This window comes from Sarcophilus harrisii, chromosome 4 (genome assembly GCF_902635505.1).
Source record: "Sarcophilus harrisii chromosome 4, mSarHar1.11, whole genome shotgun sequence".
NCBI classification, from domain to species: Eukaryota; Metazoa; Chordata; class Mammalia; order Dasyuromorphia; family Dasyuridae; genus Sarcophilus; species Sarcophilus harrisii.
The window spans coordinates 183,497,775-183,520,882 of NC_045429.1; the positions used below are offsets into that span (position 1 = coordinate 183,497,775).

The 23,108-nt window shown below is 34.6% G+C and overlaps 1 protein-coding gene across 1 annotated transcript in view; it reads right to left on the reverse strand.

Annotated features, from left to right (window-relative positions):
• The window catches only part of NT5DC1 (5'-nucleotidase domain containing 1), a 247,619-nt gene that overhangs the window by 22,358 nt on the left and 202,153 nt on the right, over positions 1-23,108 (reverse strand). Inside the window, exons 10-11 of the mRNA XM_031964382.1 lie at positions 21,120-21,278; positions 11,683-11,851 (exon numbers count right to left, since the gene is read on the reverse strand). Coding sequence (XP_031820242.1) covers positions 11,683-11,851; positions 21,120-21,278 — 328 coding nt within the window. The remainder of the gene's footprint in view (positions 1-11,682; positions 11,852-21,119; positions 21,279-23,108) is intronic.

Consider the following 23,108-nt stretch of genomic DNA (forward strand, 5'->3'; position numbering starts at 1 on the left):
AAATCCTGACAAAATTTTAAAGGAATTGTAGTTATCACTTTTAATTATTCAAAGCAATGAAAAATTATGGCTTAATTTTGCTAAGTGAAGATTCAGGGAAACTGCTTTAATTAACATTTCAGTGATTTGTAATTAGTATATAAACTGAATGATCCAAACAAATGATTCTAAAATGCCTGAATAGTCTATTCTCTAAAGTTTAGTAATAGGTTCCCTGGAGCCTTGTTAGCTCTGTTAACCTGCTTAGCAGATCCGTATTTCTTTTTCCCCATAGGGATGTCAATTGGAAACTTTAGCTCAGGCTGTTTGATTTCATGAATTAAGTATTCATAGATTCTGAATTAAAGGTATCATTGGCTTAAAAGAGAGTGAGAAAAATAAAAAGAGAGATAGAGACAAGAGACAAGAGAGACATACTCAAAGAAAGAAGATCACCGTACTCTGTATAAACATTCCTTATAGAGTCAAGGGATTTGGGATTACAATCCCAGATTTGCTATTGATTACTTAAGTGGCCAAGGGCCTCAGTATCCTCATTTGCAAAATCAGAGGGTTGGACTAGATATTCTATAGAGTCTCTATCCAATTCTAAACATGTTGGATCCATAGATAACCTAGACAAGGAAGGAGATTACTTTGGAAATTACTGATTTATTTTTTAAAACACCCCCATGATCTAGTCTTAAATATACAAGAAACCAAGGATTCAGCCTGATTGATAATTCTAAAATACATGAGGAGCCCTGAAAAAGGCTTGGCAAGTTCTCATAACAGAGGTGCTAGTCTTTCTTGACCATTCCATATATCTTCGGTGTCTACTAGACACTACCTAACTCTCACCTATGGGTCTAGGAAGCTCAGCATGAGCAGCAGCCACACTCCAGTCAAATCATCGAGCTAATAAACCAGGTGGAGGGTAACCAAAGTCCTCTAATCCACTGGTGAGTTAGGAGGATGTTGACCCCAAGCACGTGAAGACTTCCCCCAGTGCAATGGTGCAGTGGGTAGATGAGAACAATTTGTTCCAGTGGCTAAGAAGAAGGTGAAACAGACATTGTGGAGCTTTTGAGCTTGAAGCAGACATCAAAGACTCGAAGGTAATCCACTGTGTTCTGAGACACTTCCAGTCATCATGACTTATGTCCTGCTACTGGACTTGGATAACTTTGTTTTTTTTCTCCCCCCTCCCCCTCCCCGAGGAAACTGGGGTTAAGTGACTTGCCCAGGGTCCCAGCTCAGAAATATTAAGTGTCTGAGACCAGATCTGAACTCAGGTCACCCTGATTTCAGGGCTAGTGCTCTATCTCCTGTGCCACCTAACTGTCCCTGGAGATGGATAACTTTGGAAGAAACAGTGAGGCTTGTGACTCTGTGTAACTGTACTTTACTTAAATCCAATTCACAAGCAAGGGAAGACATTAACCATGATGTCACTGGTCCACTCTGAAAAATGAAGGACAAACAATAATAATTCTAAAATATATTTAATACCATAATAATGAAGAAAGAGGAAGGTTCGTCTTTCTTAATGAATGAGTAACACTTATTCCTTGATCTTTTTAAGTAATAGACTTAAGATTACTGGAAAGTTTTTGCCAAGTAATTAATTGGTGAGAAATAATGCTATGAATTATGAAAGATCCTGCCTTTACAAGGAGGCTCACTATAGTGGTTAGTGTAGAGATTTGAGTTCCAAACCTGTATCAAGACAGTAGCTATATGATCCTGGGTAAGTTATTAAAACTCTCTAAGCCCCAATTTCCTCATCTGTAAAGTGGAGAGGATACTACCACCTACCTTGTGAGGAGTCAATGAGGTAATATCTGTAAAGTACTTTGTGAATTGTAAACACTATATAAATCTTGATTATTCTCATTATTGACTGCCAACCATTAATATTGAATTAAAAAAAGCTTGGCTTGGGGCAGCTAGATGGTGCAGTGAATAGAGCACTGGCCCTGGAGTCAGGAGGACCTGAGTTCAAATCTGACCTCAGACCCTTAACACTTCTTAGCTGTGTGACCCTGGGCAAGTCAGTTAACTCCAATGGCCTAGCTAGAAAATAAAACAAAATTTAAAAAGCTTGGCTCAGGAAATTCTGCACTTTAAAGAGATGGCCTGATAACAATTTTTAGGGACCCAAATATAAATAGATAGCATTTTCTCTTTAAAATGGTCACTAAAAATATCTAAGGCTACATTATTTCAATATATTCAAAAAAGTCTCATTTCACTGAAGTACATTTTATCATGCACTTATGTGCAAATAATGTACACCATTTCTATTTGAATTCGACACTACTGGCATTGAGAATTCTTTGCTGAAGAAAACCCATTTAATAATACAGATCAGCAGCTGTACTTTGAGAGTCAGAAAAGACTACCCTGATATATGATGATGTTATTTTAAAAATACAGAATAAAGACAGGTCTAGAAAGCAGTTTATGTGACAAAGACCGTGGAATCAACAGCACCAAGGGCCCATATGAATTAGCAGTGTGATGTGGCAGTCAAAGGGCTACTGTGATTCGGGGCTGAATTTGTTATTTATTTTTTCAGTTTGATTCACATTTTGTTTTTACATAACATACATTTACAGATAACTCCCACTTAGTGAGAGTTAAATGAAACTAACAACAGTGACCTAATTAAAAAGTGCAGGTAACATTTCATACTGATCACCTCTTCCACCTCTCTATTTAAAAAAAAAAAAAATTAGATTTCTGTTTTTGCACTTAGACTATTGGGGAAGAAAAGAAAACAAACAAATTTCTTGTAATTAATGCATACAGACATAAAATAAATTCCCTCAATGGTTATATACAAAAATATTTTAGGTTTCATTCTGCTCTTTAAATCTATCAGCTTTCCTTCATAAATAACAGGTTTCATCATTGGTCCTCTGGAGTCATGAACAGCCAGCCACTGCATCAAGTATAATTCTAAATTTTTTTTTTTTTTCTAACAGTGATGATGTATTGTATAAATGGTTCTACTCACTTTGGGCTGAATTACTTGAATGATAATGTCCAGAATGAAGGAAGCAATTGATAGTGAAGGAAGTGATTGATAGTCCTGTTGTAGTTTGTCCTCTGAAAAGTGCTGGGTACCACATTTTAAAAGGGACGCTGACAAACTGAAATATGTTCAGAGGAAGATGAGCAAAATGGTAAGGGGGATTGAAACCATATCATGTTACTATAATGGAGATCTGGCACATAAGCAGACCTCATCAGTTTATCCAATCTTTCTGCTTTGAGGATGCAGGGAACTTATTGGTGGGAGGATCATAATTGGTGAACAATATTGGTGGGAGTTCTATCACAACTAATATCTACCAGGATTTCCCCATGACATGGATTAAGCCTACTTCGCTTTCTGTCTGATGACACAGGTTAACTTTTCCTAAAAAAGACAAAACTGGTACCAAGATCTGATTGGCCCTAGCTTCCTGGTCACCTAAGGCTTATAGCTATGTATAATATTTATTTTTTGAAGTCTTTCTTTCTTTTTCTCTGCATAAATTTGTGATGTAAATACCTAACATTCTTTCCAGCATGACATACATTTGATAATCTAAAACATAGTACAGTTTTAAAATGTTGCCTTTTCACTTTTTGCTCATGTTTATATATAAAATATTTTAAAGCTGACATCAGATTCTCCTCCCCTTTCCTCCCAAGTCCTACTCTGAAGCCTCTTAATGGTATGGCTCTTCAAGAGACTGGGTTTTGTCAAGCAGGCTCTGTCATTATCTGCTTTGAGTATGGCGTATGAATGATATCCAGAGATCAGCTTGGCTAAGTTCAGAATTTTATAATCAGGTTGGCCATAGAATGATGAATATTTTGGACACAATGATTTTTGAAAACCGTATACAAAATTATGTAGGAGTTGTATATTATTTTCGTAAAGGAGGTAGTGAGAACCATGAAATTACATTGCCTTGAATTATTGGCAGAATCTAGTAGGAAAAAAGTATTGTAGAGCTAATATCAGTCATTAGTATACATCTTTTGGCACCTGCTTTCATCTCTATAATTTGTAATTGTTCATTTATATTATTCAGAGAACTTTTTACTGTTTTAAAAAATCTTTTTTGCAATAAGTATATACTTAACCCTTTGTTGATTTCAAACACGGTATTTTAGAGTTATGAGGTTTAAAATTTTTTTGACGAATTATTCTATTAAATAAAATTGTTTTTATATCCATTAATAATGTAAAAGAAACATAAATGCAACATAGTAACACTTCCTGCATCTGTCCTCATACCACTTTATATTCCCCATATTTTTATCATATTCTAAAATTTAATATATTTTCCATGTACATTCTCCATTTCCCCTAAGACTATAAGGTGCTTAGGAAAGATTTTGGTATGTCTTGAAGTACAATCAACATGTACATATGGAAAAAATGTACATATGAAAAGTCATAATTTGGTTACTGTGCCTACTCATCCAAATGTAAATGAACATCATTTTTAAAAACTTCTTGAGGAGATATCTGGATACTATGACTGCCAATCCAAGCTTTTTTGATGTTAATGCTTTCTTAAGAAATGAAAATAATCAATATATCTAGAGATATATTCTAATAATTAAGATTGCTAGAGGTCCATTTCAGCAAATGCTTTTCTATTAAAGAATTAATAAATTCATTTTTGAGGGTAATAATAATAATAATAATATAGATGACTTAATTACTTCTTGGTTTCAACTGGGGCTAAAGAACTTAGGACAGAAGGTACTTTTGTCCAAAAGGAATATGCAAGCATCATTTAATGCAAAGCATCTTAAATTTTTTCTTTGGGTAAAAAACTTTATCCAGAAGGGAAAAGTATTATATCACTCTCTCCACCAAAGTAGCTGCTGGAAAAACTTTCCTGGATCTTTGCTCTTTCACTAAAAATAGCATAGAACATAGAAATGTTGGTAGCATTTGGCTGGTGCAGTGTGGGTACATAAAATGCAGTTCTGTATCCTCTCTGTGCCAGAAAAGATGCCCAGCAAAAATTTCTCAGGATAATGACGGAAGTTCAACCTATGTGAAGTCAGTAAGAGAAAATCCATAGCAGGGGATTCTAATCCTCCAGAAAAAGAAGAATACCAAACTGCTGGTGGAATAGGGAGAGATGGCCATTTGTCAAAAATGATGGCATGAATTGACACATAGAAAGAACTGTTAGTAGGTAGTCTAACTTGTCACAAGGAACCACACACCAATATGAAGGCACTGAGCTCTCATTATAATTAATGATACTTAGAATGAGTTGCTTTCAGAATACAAGAGGCCTCTCAGTTTATAAGAGATATATTCTAGAGATCCCTATGAATAGTAAATTTATGGGAACAATATTATGCCTATATTAAATAAGAAGAACTAGACTATCAGGTATTAAGAAGAGAGATGAGCAGTTATAGACTATATTTCCAATATTCTGAATGACTGTCAAGTACAACAAATATTTAAAACTCCAGTTACAGAACTGAACATCTGTAGTTCTTATACATACTGTTTATAGTAGGAAAATTCTGAGGTAATAGTGTTTATATTATCCATCATTCTACTTATTTAAAAACAAATAAATAAAAGTCAAATATATCATTTTGTTGTTTAGTCATTTTTCAATTGTGCCAACACTTTGTGACCCCCTTTTGGGATTTTCTTGGAAAGGATACTAGAGTGGTTGGTCATTTCCTTCTCCAAATCATTTTACAGATGAGGAAACTGAAGCAAAGAGTTAAGGGGTTTGCCCAGGGTTTCATAGCTAAGTGTGAACTCAGGAAGATGAATCTTCTTGATTCCAGGCCCAGCACTCTATCCACTATGTCATCTAGCTGCCAATATGTTAATTAATAGGAGCTAAAATATTGTATAGATTTTTAGGGCTTTTTGCTATTATCATAGAAAATCCTATTTTAAGTATTCATTAAACACTGGGCAACACAAATTAAAAAACAATCAATTGATGTAATGATTGAATAGATTGGGTAGATGGTATACACCTATTTCTCAAGCTTACTTGTGATAATAATAACATTAAAAGTTCTTTGTAATATCAAAAATGATCTCTTCATTTCAAGTTCATTCAACCTGAGGCAAAGAAGTCATAGGTGACCAGTTTTGAAAACCATACTTTAACTTGCTATGCAATTAAAGGGTTGAAATAGTACAGGCAAGTTTAATGGTGGAACTAGATTATCTGTGGGATACTGATACCATCTACCCAATCTATTCAATCATTACATCAATTGATTGTTTTTTAATTTGTGTTGCCCAGTGTTTAATGAATACTTAGAGGTTGATTAACAAGCATTTATTAGAGCCTACTATGTGCCACACTAAGACAAAAATGAAATAGTCCTTGTTCAGGAATTTAGCATTCTACTAAAACAACCCCAAGTTTATTAAATAACAGCTTTACTCCTGAATCTGCTGAATCCAATGATCAATGAATCCAATGTGCTAAAAATTTCCTTATTCTTCTAGTCTTGGCTTCTATGACACTGCATTCTAATGGTTGAGTCTTCTTCCTCCGATTGCTCTTTATTTATCTTTACTGGCTCCTTATCCTACTGTCCCCCCAAGTTTTGTCCTTGGCTATTTTTCCTCCTCTCTTTATACTCTTTTTCTTGGTAATTTTATTTATTCCTGTAACTTCCATTATAATATCCATGAAGATGCCTACAAAAGCATGATGTAATTCCAACCACTTCCTAGGGCTTCAATTCTTGAATGTCTAGTTGCTTGCTAAGTGACTCCAAGATGTCCAGTAAGTTCCTTAAAGTCAATGTCTGATACTAAATTTATCCTTTCCCTTAAGCCACTCCATTTCTTCTAACTTTTCTACTTTTATTCATGGCTCTACTACTGTTCTAGTCACCCATATTTGCTATCTTGGAATTTTCCTTAACCTTCCATCTCTCTCATCCAATCAGTAACTAAGGTCAGTTGATTTCACCTCATAGCATCTTTCATATTCATCCATTTTTTTTTCTATTCTTTCTGTAACCACTTTAGTTCAGATCTTCATTTCATATTAGCTAGACTACTGTAATAACCCAATTTTAACTACTTCCAATCTTTTTCCTTTTTAGTACATTCCTCACACTGCCTAATCTTTTCTTGTGTCACCCTTATGTACTCAATGACTTTCAATGGCTCCCTATTGCCTACTGAGTAACATATAAAATAAATGCTATGTTAATATCCTCTCTGGTGAAACTTCAATCTACACAAACAATATTATCAAAATTGAAAGAACTAATATTTACAAAATCTACCTCAGAGTCTTGTTGAAATCACTTTGGAAACTAAAAAGAGCTATAGTAAAAAAAATGCAGAAAGACATCTAGGTGGCACAGTAGATAATGTGCTGGGCCTAAAATCAGAAGGAATGTTCAAATGTGAACTAAAACACTTATTGGCTGTATGACCCTGGGTCACACTTAATTCTGTTTGCCTCACATTTCCTCATTTGTAAAATGAACTGGAGAGGAAAATAGCAAAACCATTCTAGTATCTTTGTGAAGAAAATGCTACATGGAATCCTAAAGAGTTGGACATGAATGAAATGACTGAACAACAACAAAAGAATGCAAAACATCAGCTATAGATAAAAAGTCAAACTTTCTTATTTCTGTCAAAGGCGCAACCAATATTGCTGTAAAGGCATGGAGTTATCCTTGCTTCCTTATTTCCTTTATCCCACATATATGATCAATTGCTGAGTCTTGTCATTTCCACCTATCTCTTGTATCCAAACACTTTTCTATATATACACATTTACTACCTTAGTTCAGGTCCTCCTCATGTCCTACCTAGATTATTATAATAGTTTTCTAATTGGTTGCTCTGCCTTAAATATTTACCAAGTTCCCAATCTCCTTACTAGAGGTATCAAATTGGTAGCATGTAGCCCCGGAGTGCAGTGATTAACGAGAATAAAATGTAATTGGAAAATTTTAACAAAATAAATTAAAATATAGTACAACATAAAATTAATTGTGGTTTAAATCAGTTCCAATGGAGCAGTAATGAACTGAACCAGCTATGCCCAGCGAAAGAACTCTGGGAGATGACTAAGAACCATTACATTGAATTCCCAATCCCTATATTTTTGCCCACCTGCATTTTTTATTTCCTTCAGAGGCTAATTGTACAATTATTTCAGAGTCCGCTTCTTTTTGTACAGCAAAATAACAGTTTGGACATGTATACTTATTGTGTATCTAATTTATATTTTAATATATTTAACATCTACTGGTCATCCTGCCATCTGGGGGAGGGGGTGGGGGGGAAAGAAGGGAAAAACTGGAACAAGAGGTTTGGCAATTGTCAATGCTGTAAAGTTACCCATACATATAACTGTAAATAAAATGCTATTAAAAAAAAAAAGCAAGAAAAAAGAAACATGCTATTCACCTTGATAGAGAGGTGATGGATTCAGAGTACAAAAAAAAAAAAAAAAAAAAAAAAAAAAAAAAAAAAATCAATTTGCAACCTACAAGGATCTATATTCATTTGTTTGATACAAATTTACACTAGCAAAAATTTTCTCTATACTAATAAAAATGATTATGTGAATGCTGAAATTTCTTTGTATGTACCTGGTGGGAAATTAGAATATTATTGGAGAAAAATAAGATTTTCCTTAAGCACAAATTTGACCATGTAACTCTACTCTTCTACTCAGTAAATTCCTCTATTTCCTATTGCCTAGAGTCAATTATAAATTTTATTTAAAAATCTTTTACAATCTGGCCTCATCCCATCTTTCTGAACTTCTTGGACCTTACTCTCCATCTTGCTCTCTATGATACAGCAAAACTGGTCTACTATCTTTTCTTCTCACATCTCTATGTCTTTTGCAATGACTTTCCTCCATGTAGAAAACATACCCTCCTACCCCACCATTTGAAGGATCCCTCCCTTCCTTCAAGGCATAGCATTATCCATGTAAATCCTTTCCTAACTCTTTGCACTGTCTTCGTTCTCAAATGGACTTGTACTTAACTACTTTGTATTTTATTTTGCTTTATAGTTATTCTGCAAATAATCAGAGATAGCCTTTACTTCCTTGTTAAAATTTTAGTTCCTTGACAGTAGGAATTGTTTTATTCATTATATCTGTATCCTTACCACTTGGTTATTAAGTCATTTCAGATGTGTTTACTCCTTTATGACTCCACTTGGGATTTTCTTGGCAAAGATACTAGAGTGGTTTGCTTTTTCCTTCCTATTTTACAGATTTGGAACTCATTTCACAGATGTGGAGCTAAGGCAAACATGGTTAAGTGACTTGTCCAGGATCACACAGCTAGGAAGGGTCTGAGGTCAGATTTGAACTTAGAAAGATGAATCTTCCTGACTTTAGACCCAGAGTTCTGTGTGCCACTTACCTGCTGCATAGCGGAATTAATTAATTCCAGTTCACTGGATAACTAACTGCCCAAGGTCACACAGCTAATATTTGGCAGAACTACAATTTGAACTTAGGTCCTATGATTCTAAATTCAGTGCTCTGTCTAGTCCTGAAACAAAAAGTTTGAAGGCTGAAGGTGCAGTGAATATAAACAAATAAACATAGTGAGGAATAGGGACATCTATAATTAGAACAAGAAAGGAGAGAGTAGTTAATGATATTGAGAACTTTTAAGGGATAGAGAAAAGGAAAGTCAGGCATTGTCTGGAGGATGGTCTCAATCTTTTCAGTGAAATGGAAAACAAAATCATTTACTCTTAAGTGGATGGAAGGAGTGTGGACTTTAATTTGAATATGCTTTGCAGAATAAGACAAGAGGTAAAGAAAATAAAAAACATGACTGCAGGATATTAGAAGGGTTTAGCTGAGATTATGTTCCATCAGTTTATGGTGGGCAAAATAAATAATTTCATAATTTTCTCTAGTTGTACTCAGCAGCTCAAATCCAAGGATAGAGATTATTTTACAAATTAATTTACATTTTATATTATTTTTATACATCATTCATATAATGATATTTTTCATTGTTATTGTTTACATTCTATAATTAGAATAAAAATTAAAAACACAGAAGCAACTCAAAATAATTTTGAAGGTACATAATAATTAGGTTAACTGTTTTTTGTGTTATCATCTTGAATCATTACAAAACAATATAGATTGTTTATCTTGAAATATGTCATTGATATTTGAACCTCATTTCAAATGTTTCCATTTGCTATTTACAATTTCAAAATGGTTCGTAAGAAAAATCCTTTCTTAATACATAAAGTTCAAAGCCTTTTGTCATTTTTGAATGAATAAAATTAGCCATTAAGTGCAATGCCAGATCTGACAAGGCCAAAATTATTATAAAGATTATGTAAGTACCTTTAACAAATAATTCAGATATTTTAAAAGTATAATATAACTTAGTCATATATATGCTAATGCTTGTCAAGCTATATTATAGATATACATACACACATATATGTATACACATATATCTACATATGTTATGGTTCTTACAAGGTGCTAAGTCACTGGAATTGACAGAGACAATGATTATGTACTTAGTACTTATTAGAGTTCACACCGTTCACACCTTTGAGATTCACACTTTTAAGAGAGCCTATATAAGCTAGGAGCCTCAACCAGGATACACTTCTGGAGATTCACAAGTCAGGATTCAGTGGAAGAGATTCACAAGTCACAGAAGCCTACAAGCCCACTCTTGGAGGCGGAGTCTGATTCATTCCAGCTTCCACCTTTGTGCTGGCTGGGGAGATTTGGAGGAAGCAGAGGCAAAGGACTAGTGGCAAGAGCTCTTGGAACCAAGGAGAGAGAAGGCCTCCAGAAAACAAGCCCAGCTCCAAGTGAAGGAGATAAGATTTTGGAAGAGACAATAAAGAACTTAGGCTTTAACAGCTGGCTGCATTTGAGGTGATTATTACACTGAACTGAAGCTAAGGCTGCCTCCAGAAGCCCCCAAGAAACCTGCTCTCAGAGAACAATATATTTTAGAGAAGAGAACATTACATATATATATACATACATACATATACACATATTCACATATGTACCCCTAGTACATAAAACTATCTACAAATTATATACTACTTCACCTAAAGGATCACAGGAAATTATGACAAACAAGGCTCTTTGGTGCAAATAATAACATATTCTTTGAAAACTTGCATATTTGTATATAACTTATTGAGCATCCAAGCCTTTTTGGGTTACTGTGTACTTATTTCATTGTAATTATTTTCTGTAAATACAGATATAAACATACTTGCTATCCTTTTTCTTTTAAAAAGAAGCTAGACATCCATCTAATAATATTTTGTTAAAATGAACTTGTCAATGTTTTTAATGGATTGCATATTTGAATATATCAAGAGCCATCAATAAGAATAAAATCTAAGACTATTTATTCTTGGTAAAAAGTAATATACACATATTAAAGAACAGAAAGTCAAAGTTTTTCACCAAACAATTAAGTTTCATTTGATAAATATTTATTAGGCATCAATGATGTTTAAGGAAAAAAAAATAGTCTTGTTTGAAACAGAGAGAACCAGTTTGAAAACCAAGAAATCCAATCTACTTCTCACCCACACTAACCGTGCTCCTGGATCAGTTGTTGAGTTTGTTATAAGTTGCAGATAAAAAAAAAAAAGAAAAAAAAAGAACTCTTTCTTTTCCTTACCTGCTATAGCTTCCAGACTTGGAATAACAATTGTGCTGCTTTTATGAATTCGATGACAAAGCCATGAGATTATCAATGAAGTCTCAACGTTTTCCAGTTCCAGATGGTCATCAACAAAGAGGGAACCCCATTTTTTAGAAAATGAATTTAAAGGCTTTTTCAGCTGTCCCTGAGAGAAGTGGAAACCCCCCCATAGATAAATTAGATACATCAAATCAAGTTCAGATAATGGGTTACTAATTTTTTTTTTCTTGATGGAAATAGTACAAACATTAAAAGAAAAAAAAAAAAGTAGTAATACCAGTTACTGATGCTTTACCAAACTATGCCTTTTATTTGGAGCAGTTATGTTGTTCAGACTGCCATTAGAGCAAACTCCCAAAAGTGGTGAACATTAGTCCTAAGGTATTTCCAGAATAGTGGTAAACAAATGAAAAAAAAAAAACAAAGCAAAAGAAACATGGCACAGAAAATCTGTAAAGTACATTTCTAAAGTAAAATTTTTTGAATAATATAAAGCTCCAGATAAGTTTTTGGATTTATGAGCCTTAGTGCTTTACATATTTATTCTGCATTCACTTTCGATATTTATTCTGGTTTCACTGACATGAGTTCATGTGCTTTTTTTTGTACATTTTAATAAGATTTTTTGCTACATAAATATTTGGAGTCAACTTAACAAAGAAGAGTGGGATTGTCTTTTTAGACAGTGTTTATCTGAGAACCCACTAAAGAAGAAATGGCTTAATTTCACTAGCAGTATTTCGGGGCAACATGGAATCTAATAGTTACATATGATAAAGTTTAAAGGAAACATCTTCAACAACCTGGCTCTAAACTACTTTTCCAGGTTTATCATTAAGTATTTTTCTTACATATAATATGGTGTAAGTGAATTAGCCTTTTTGCTTTTTCTCACATATCCCTCACTCTTCATCTCCCATCTTTATGCCTTTGCACAGGCTGTGCCCCCCTCCCTACCCTTCCCCCCCCCCCCCCCATGCTTGGAATGTACTCCTTCCTAACTTTTGCCTCTTAGAATCTTCAGCATCCCTCGAAGCACACTAAAGTAACAACTTTCTATATGAAGTCTTTTCTGTTCCATTGCTCTCAACTGCCACTTCCTTTTATCTTATATTTGTTTTGCATGCATATTTATGGGCAACTTAAGTGGCACAGTAGATAGAAAAGAAGGACCTGCATTCAAATCCAATCTCAGTCATTTCCTAGTTCTGTCTTAGCACAGTCATTTAACCCTGTTTTCCTCAGTTTCCTCATCTGTAAAATGAGTTGGAGAAAGAAATGGCAAACCACTCCAGTGTTTTTGCCAAGAAAACCTCAAAATGGATATGATTGATTAAACAATAAATATACATTTACACTTACATAATAAAAAGTTAGATCCTACAGGGCAAGAATTGTTTCCTTTTGTTCTCTGTATTGCCTAACACAATATCTGGAACATAGCAAAGATTTAATAAGTGTTCATAGACTGACTTATGGGCAACTTTGTCATGGATATTTGTTGTTGTTTAGTCAATTAGTCAGGGCAACTCTTCTTGACCACATTTGGGGTTTTCTTAGTAAAAATACTGGAAGTTTGCTACTTCCTTCTCCAGATCATTTTACAGATGAGGAAACTGACACAAACAGGATTAAGTGACTTGTCTAGGATCACACAATCTAGGGTCTGCTCTTTATCTTCTTGGCACCACGGTACATCTATATGTATGTATATAGATAGCTACAAGCAAAGCTACCAAATACTCTGTTGCCCATGTCTCTAATATCATGCTCTCCGTTTTTGTATATGAGAGATTTGTATATACGGGATGGTGGCAATTTCTGGAAATAGATAAGACCTCAAGGTAAATATTTTTCTTTATGTAAAAATGCTTTTTTGAAGTATATTTTTGCTTTGATCTTCTCTTCATTTCAGACCTTACATTTATTTTGACAAAAAACAATTTTAAACCTTTCTATGAGTCAGTTAGTAAGATTTCATAATACCTGGAAGTACACTGCAATACTTAGGTGTACATCTCAAAGAGATGTATTGCATCTCTTTTAGTAAATCTATAATCTCATCAGGAAAAATATGACAAATACACAATCAAATGAAATATAATAATTACTCAAATGTATAATAAGAAGGATTTCATTGGTGGATTGGAGAAAGGTGGGTCATAATCATTTTTTCCCAAGGCACCTAGAAATAGTCTAAAATGAACTACTTTTTCCATAAACTACTGGAGTGTCATAAGTCTGCTTACTTCAGGGAAAATGTTTTAAAAAAGATCTAATGACATTCTCCTTTTTAATTTTAAAGTGTCAACTTTATGTTCTGTGGAAACCTAATTAGAAAAATGTACTGCTCTCATATTCTGTGAGGAACTTTTTGTTCACAGAATATATGAAATATAGAATTGTCCCTACCCCCATTTCCTTTTCAATTCTTTGCTTTTCAATTCAATTCTGACTTTCTTTGCTACCTTCTTTCTCCCAAATGTGGCTGCACAGGATAGTAATTATAATTAATTTCATAGCTTCTTACAATTTATTCTTATTGTCGGATTCACTGATGATCTAATAGAAAAATTCAACCTCCTTCTTATCCCTTCTATGTGCCTCCCCTCCACCCTGAAAACTCAAGATGATGCATTTAATTCCAAACTCAACAGGATAATAATTCCTTTATGTGAAAAGGGAAATGTCCCTAACAAGCAACACTCAGCATCTTTAATACCACCCTTATATGTTGTATTGGTAAACCACAGAAAGGAAAGGAAAGGAACTTGTATTGATACTGAGGCCAGAAAAAATGGACAGCTGCAAATGATCAAGCCTCCAAAAAATTAACAAGCAAAAGGTTATACAGGTGTGTCTTGCTTTATACAAGGCTTGTGGGGAGATGGGAGAGAGGTATTCTTGCAAAAATTGAGAAAATAAAAATTTTGGAGTCTGAGTTATTTCATTATTTTTTTTCAATTTCTGAAATGCTTTCTGAATTTTTAATAGCTAATTTCCAAAACTTTTTATCCTGTGCCTCCTAGTTAACAAATAACAAGTTAACCTGAGTGAAATTTTTTTTTTAACCAGGAACAAAGCATATTTACATAAGAGAATAACTTCTTAATTTTTTATTTATTTAAATAGAATGTTTTTAGGGTTTCCTTAAAGTGGGATCTATCTGTAAAGAGCTCATTAAGAAACAATTTAGCCTACATTTTCTAAGTTGGTCTTAATAAATTGTTAGAATTTCCTTTAAAACTTGAGGAAATTAGGGGACAAAGAAGTTTATAATGAGCCACTTTATAAATCAGTGATAGTACCAGGCTTCTCATTTGGAGGTCCTGAATTTTTTCTTTTTAAGCTTTTCACAAGATGAATAGTGCTTCCTATTTCTCAACTACTCACTGGCAAAACTGAGGGAGAAAAATGTCTATTCTCAAAGCCAAGAATGGTTCCACAAAAATATATCCTATTGTTAAGGCAGCTTAGGTATCATAATGGATAGACAATTTGGTGTTGGGGAAATTTGATATTCTTCCTCAAACACTAGTAAGTTATGTGATTCTGGGCAAGTCATTTAAGCTCTCTCTGCCTCAATTTACTAATCTTTAACTTGAGAGAGTAGGATGATAGATTTATTAATTTTCCTCAGTTTTACCTCTATGATATCTGGAATCTGAATCTCAGAAGGTTTTGTTTCTTGATAGTAAACAGATTTCTATTTACTGAAGAGCTAAAATTAAGGAAAGCATTGTTTGAAGTTACAGGAAAAGTTGGTATAGGCAATGAAATAAAATAATTTGTTTTTAATAGTGTTTTCAATTGCAGGTTGACAAACTTTTCTGCAAATTCACTTAGCACTTTATTACTGGCTGTCTTGCTAAAAATGATATATGTGTATGTTTCTGTTTTCTAATATTGAAAATATTAAATTTGTATTTCTTCCTTTTTTTTTAACCTTTCTAAAGTGATCTATTTCCTTCAGTTAATTTTTCATCAATATTAGAAATTCCAAAGGAAAATCAAGATGTTTCACTATTTGTTACCCATTTTATTATTGTCATAAATCTACTTAAATTTGAAAAGGACCTGAAGAGCACCTTCTACATGCAGCTATAGAAGATTCATAGCTACATATGTGGATACAAAGAATGTGCAAAAACAACTGCTTGGTAATTAAGAGATGTGGCTCTTAGTCTTTTACTCTATCACTTAGTATTAGTTTGAACACTTAACCTCTATGTGTCCTCATTATTAATCTGTACAATGAGAACTAGATGATTAAATGACTTTTGGAATTAAAAGTCTATGATTCTGTAATATTCTATAACTTAAACTACTTAGAGTTTTTGCATAGTTTCCATAATGGCTGACTTGGCAAATTACTGAATAGATTATGTTCTATTGATTTTCAGACAAAACAGAAATTACCAACTCTTTGCGTCCCTCTTCCTTTCACAATATCCCTTTCCCTAATTTTGCTCTCCACCATCTGTATTTACTCATGTTCATGACCTAGGAATCATCCTTGATTATTTACTCTCTTGAACACCTACCTCATACTACCTTTCTACTCTATCCCCTGCTCTCTTCTCACACTATAGCCACCCTTACTCTAGGCCTAGTCCCAATCTGGACATCCATATCCCGAATACATTCCCGCCAAAGCATAGCTCAGATACCACCTCTCCAGGAGGCCCTTCCTAATTACCCTGACCTTGCTACTCTTCCCCCACATCTCCAAATATTATTTAATTTGTTTATATTTTATGTGATGAGATTTACTTTCTTTCTAAGTTGCCTTCTGTCATAAGTCCATTACATACCAAGGTTCTTTCTTCTCTGGCCATATGACTTAAGCTAGTTTTTTCTTGAAAAGTGACAAAGCTGCCCCAGAGAGCTGAACAGCCCGAAAGATTTAGGCTACAGTTCTACCTCCCTTTACACTGTTTTTTGGCATCTTCTTAGTGATATGGCTTCCTGGTTAGGGTCCTTCATACTTAGCAGATGTCCCAAGATCACATGAATCACTACATTCTTCTCTGATGATCCCCTACCTGTAGGGGAGGAAGTCATTTACTCAAACTATATGTCAAAATTCTTGTTGAATATCCTTTCTTTGCTATGGTTGACCTTCTTTTGTTAACTGATGAATGACTTTTGGACCATTTTGTTCTTACTACTCATAAACTATTGGGTTACTGGACTGAATTAGGTCTTCCCACCACATCTTTTATCTTTTCTGTATGCATCTTTTACCAAGCAGTTAAGTGGCATAGGGGATAGAAAAAACTCATCTTACTGAGTCCCTCCCAAATTTTGCTTCAGATACTTATTAGCTGTGTGTCACATAGACAGTTTGGTATATTTCCCCCAGTAGAATGTACCCTTAGTGAAAAGATAGCACCTTGGATTTTTGCCCCCTTAACTTAGTGTAGCCCTTACGGGTCCTACAAAAACACTTATTGAATTAGAATCTGATACTTGTTGTTGATCAGCCATTTCAGTCGTGACTATATTTGGGGTTTTCTTGGCAAAGATACTGGAATGATTTGCCCTTTCCTTCTCCGATTCATTTTACAGATGAGGAACCGAAGGAGAACAAAATTAGTGACTTGCCTAGAATCTGACATGGTGAATGCCTAATATTCTGCTCTATCATTCCAAGGATATATTTGATAGTTCTAGACAGAAACCTAGGTTTAAATTAGGGTAGATAATAGTCAGAATGACAAAATGACCTATTGCTTTATTTTTAGAAATATTTGTTTAAGAAGACCGAAATGGGTCACAGGAGACCTACATTATAAACCTGGCTCTAACATTTATTAGCAGGGTGAGACCATGAGTCAGTCTCAACCTCAGTGTATGCAGCTGTAAAATGGTGAGAATATTTTCTCTACCTTTCCATCCAGGGCTACTGTTAAGAAGATATTTTATATAGCAAAGTGTTACATAAATTCAAGTTATTATTATTATTGTTTGAATCTTGCTCTTGAATAGGTCTGAATTTTTTTTTTTGCTTATATGCAAAAATAATTACAGTAATTTAATTGTGAACATCTTTTCTTCTTTCCCTGTGCAGTAGAGAGAGGCTAACCATTTGATATGCTGGAGAGGTCAGCACAACCTAATGGAAAGTTGGCTATGGAGTAAGAAGACCAGAGTTCATATTCCAGCTCAGCTATTTACCCTCTGCATGAATGTTGGAAAAAGCATTTAATGTTCCTAGAATTGTTTCCTTATCTACTAACTGGGCCCCTCTTATTTGAAATCTAGATTCTATAACCAGTTAAGAGGCACAGGGGATAGAATGTTGGGCATAGGAGTAGCTAGGTGGTGTAGCGGATAGAGCTCCAGCCCTGAAGTCAGGAGGACCTGAGTTCAAATCTGCCCTCAGTTATTCAGTTATTTAACACTTTCTGGCTGTGTGACCCTGGGCAAGTCACTTAACCCCAATTGCCTCAGGGAAAAAAAAAAGTATGTTGGGCATAAAGTCAGGAAGACTCATCTTTCTGAGTTCAAATTTGGCCTCAGACATTTACTAGCTAGGGGACCCTCTGCAAATTATTTAAACCTATTTGCCTTAGTTTCTTCACTTGTAAGCCACTCCAGTATCTTTGCCAAGAGAACACCAAATGGGGTTATGAAGTGTTGAAAAGAACTGAAAAACAACTGAACAATTACAAGATCCATTAAGCTCCATTCAAAATGTTCTCTGTTCTTACCCAAAATTCTTAGCTCCCATTCAAACCACTGCAAATGAAAGTGACATGGAAATTCTCTGCTGAATTTGTGCCCACCCAAGTGTTTCTCCAGAAAGGAAATTCCTGACAATTTTTCTGAATTCCAATTCAAGTCTAAGCAAGTTGTAACTTATAGACTAATAAAGAAGCTACAAATGTTGCCTGCACATGCATAAATATAAAATTCCTGATTCCTCTTAACTCATAACCTATAATAATAACTTGAGAAGGTTTGGGCTTTTTTTTTTTTTTTTTTAAATTCCACTTACTAAGAAGTTATTGCTTTACTTGTGGTGAGTAAAATAACTGGAAATAGGGGATGAAATACTTGTATGATCACACACTTTCCACTTACAAAACAGTCCGCATTTACCTTGTATGGTCTGCTGACTGATATATTTGGCTGGAAAGAAATAATCTATATTTTTCTAAGCAATAACCAAAGACTACTTACTTTGCTCACCTCCCCCCAACAGACAAAATACTTTCCTTCCTTAACTTACCAAGGTAGTTAAGAATGTTTGTATCTATCTCTTCTCCCTCCTCCTTCCTTGTCTCCTCCCCCAAACCCCCAATACTTCCCACTATCGTACAGGAAAGATTATGAACTTCAATGACTTGCTGGATTTACTTCCTGGCTTTGATGTTTTCTACTGGCTATGATGTCAAAAGCACACTGTCCAGAGGAACAGAACTGATACTGAGATTAAAAGCAGAAAAAATACTATACTAGAATATGACTTTTTCTGGGCTGTGATCCTAAGTTCTATTTGTAAAAAACACAACTAAAATAATAATAAACAAAATAGTTGCTTCAGTCATCCTGAATCTCAAAGTCAACTTGTTCAATTTCAACTTCTGTGACAAGGGATTTTCCACTGCAGAAACATATATATATATCTAAGCTGGCATGAAACCTTTGCCAAAAACAATGGGCCCACCAATAACAAATAGTCCCTCAATCACAGACAAATAAAACAAGTAGGTATTCAATCTTGCCACAGTTGCTTTGGAGTAGAGAATTGTCAGAATATTCTGAAGTTGAGGTCTTTGAAGAAAACATATGTTTTCCTTACCATGCCAGAAACACAGTTTACCATTGTGCATTAAAGTACGAGCCTGAACATGAGCTGTTATTGAATGAGCCTCCATGTCCCTCTGGTTTCTATGATCTTCTAGCTCTATATATTGCTACCTTAAGGCTAGCCCTATTATCAATCACACATTTTTTTCAATGCCCCAGTTGAAAGTAGGGATCAAGGAAGGAATGTTTCAGGGAACCCATCCTTTCTCCCATCTATTCTTTCATTTTCTTCTCAACCACCATAGCATCAGGGGAGATGTCCAGTGCAGAGAACTTGGTTCTCTTTCAAGGCCATAATTACAATAGTCAAACCCTTATCCAAACTGTTACTTAATATAAAATGATCCACTTTAAAATGGTCCATGTTAGCATTTCATACCATTCGTTCTGGGGAAAACTATAAACCAATTTTCACTAAAAAGAAAATGAATCCATGTACAGTCTGAATAATCTTGGAATTTTTTTTTCTGTTGTTTCTGTTTTCCCCTTATTCTATCTTGCACTATTCCAGGGGTCCTCAAACTTTTTAAATAGGGGGCCAGTTCACGGTCTCTCAGACTGTTGGAGGGCCAGACTATAGTAAAAACAAAAACTTTGTTTTGTGGGCCTTTAAATAAAGAAACTTCATAGCCCTGAGTGAGGGGGATAATCGTCCTCAGCTGCTGCATCTGGCCCGTGGGCCGTAGTTTGAGGATCCCTGTACTATGCTATACTTAAAACAACTTTGTAATAATGGTTAGGGCATTGGATATGAATCAGGAAGACTGGACAAGTCATTTAATCTCTTTGTGTCTCAGTTTCCTCATCTGTAAAGTAAAAGAGTTGGGCCTTATGCTCCTTAAAGTTTCTTTTAGCTCTTAATCTATGGTTCTGTGACTCAATTTCCCCTTATCAAAAAAATATGTAACCTCACTAAACCAAGAAAATCACTTTAAACCCCTCTTTAACCTAAACAACACAAATCTCTATGTCATCCTGAAGGAACTCAAAGAATGCTAAACATCTTTAAACTCTTCCCTATTCTAGTTATTAAATCCAGAACTTTATGAGGCTCATTTTTAGCTGGGACTTTCTTCCTATGTTAATTATTGCCATTACTTATTTTATGTTTATTTTAATTTCTAAATCTCCTTTTGCATTTCCCCCCTTCCCCTGACATAACTGTCACATTTAAGCAAGATCCAGTTTATTTTCCAATAGTTCTTTATCCCAAGACAAGTTCCTTGGCTTATTAGTAAGCTTAATGAGCCATCCAAATTAGTTAAATTTGACAAATGAAGAAACAGGGAACGAGTTGCTTTCTTGAAGCAAAGAAGACAGTACAAATCTAATGATTCAGGATTTGGTTTTGCTGGTCTTCCTCAGTATGAATGTGATGTTTCAGAACAGACTGAAACGTGACATTCAGTGGAGAGGAATCAGGACTATGTCATACTTGCATCATTTTGGAATTATCAGTTAGATATGCTCTAGAGAAGCAATATGGCATGGAGATCACTTGCCAAAAGATTTTTCATTCTTAGCACAAGTGGTGTCTCAAATATTTCAGACATAAAGATTTTTCTTTTATGAAGTTAGCTGTGGGGAGCTCTTACCTCATACTTTCCTTTCTTCTCCAAGGGTTCAGATTCATTTTTTTCAGATGCCATGCCTTCATTCTCTCTGAGCTCTTCTAAGATGAGGACTGTCTCCCAGTTACTATAGTGATAGGCTGGGAAAATATCTGAATGAATGCTGTCACCAAAATAAACAACCTGTGGGTCAGATAGGCAAGTTAAAAATGGGCTGTGTGTTTGAGAAAGCCAAGTTTTTCTCTCCCTACTCCCAAATCGAAGAGAGAGAGAGAGAGAAAGAGAGAGAGAGAGAGAGAGAGAGAGAGAGAGAGAGAGAGAGAGAGAGAGAGAGAGAGAAATTTTCTATCAAAGAAAAATTCCTCCCAAAATGCTATGTATGAAATGTAGTATGTAGAAGTTCTACAAATATTTTGACTTGGCAACTGATAAATCAACCCCTTCAACTTCTGTGGCCCTGGGTGCTTTTGTTGTTTTTCCTTTCCAATAGAATTACAATATCAAAGGGAATATAAACAGTATAGCATCTGTATGTGATTTAAATCACAGAATCTCAGAGACCTAGGAACTTCCGAGGTTACTGAGTTCAACCTGGATTCCCTAATTCCCTGTACAATATCTTGAATAAGTAATCAACCACTGCTTGAAGATCTCCAGAAATAAGGAACTCAGTATTCCTGGGGCAACATATTCCACTTTGGGATATTAATAACTATTATCAAATCGATACTTATTAGGTATGTGCTAACTGGAGGGCTCCATATTTAACATGGTGCTCTGAAGTAGAACAGATTATAATTTTATTAACACCAATTGTAAAGTCTCAAAAAAGCCATTTTTTAAGAAGAAAAATTAAACTTGCACAACATATTTATTGTTCCAACCTTGGGGGAAAAATCCCTTTTAAAATTTCACAGGGCCAAGTAAGTGGTAAACTTCATAATCATCAAATAAGTGATAAATTAACCAACTTGCTAAAGAAATCTTGTCACAAATAGTGTCTATTTTATACACTGCAAGAAGATTTCCCACATGCTCATTTTCTTTGATTTGGGTGATACATTTAGAAAGGAAATCATTATTTCTATTCCCTTTTCCTCCATAGGCAGATACTGCATTTTTCACTATGATCAGGAAAATGGAATAACTGCTTCTTTATTAATTTTTAAATAAAACATACAATGTTCTTTTGTTTCTGTTCATTTCATTCTTCATTATTTCATACATGTCTTTCTGTGTTTTCCTAAAATCAATCTGTTCATTTTTTCTTACAGCAGAGTGGTATTACATCATGACCATATACCAAACTTAGACAGCCATTCCCCAATTGATGGGCATTCCCTCAATTTCCAGTTCTTTGTCACCACAAAGAGTTACTATGAATAGTTTAGAAAACATTCTTTTCTTTTTTCACCTGATTCCCTTGGGAAACAGACCTAATAGTGGTATTTCTGGGTTCAAGAGGTACATGCCATTTATAACTCTTTGAACATAATTCCAGATTGCTTTCCAAAACGGTTGAATCAGTTCACAATTCCATTAATAGTATATTAGTAGGAGCAGCTAGTTGGTACAATGGATGGAGCACCAGCCAAGAAATCAGAAGAACCTGAGTTCAAATCTGGGTCTCAGACTTAACTTCCTAGCTGTGTGACCCTGGGCAAGTCACTTAACCCCAAATGTCTCAGCAAAAAACAAAACAAAACAATACAAAACAAAAAAACACCAAAACACAAAACCCTATATATTAGTATCTTAATTTTTCCCAATTCCCTTCAACCTTTATCATTTGCTTCTTCTATTATTTTAGCCAATTTGATATATGAGATAGTATCTTGAAGTTATTTTAATTCACATTTTCCTAATCAATATGATTTAGTGCATTTTTATCAGCTTCAAAAACTTTTTGTTCATATCCTTTGACCATTTATCAACTGGGGAATAATTCATAGTCTTATTAAATTGGAAAAATTTCTCTCTATATTTGAGATATGAGAACTTTATCTGAGAAAC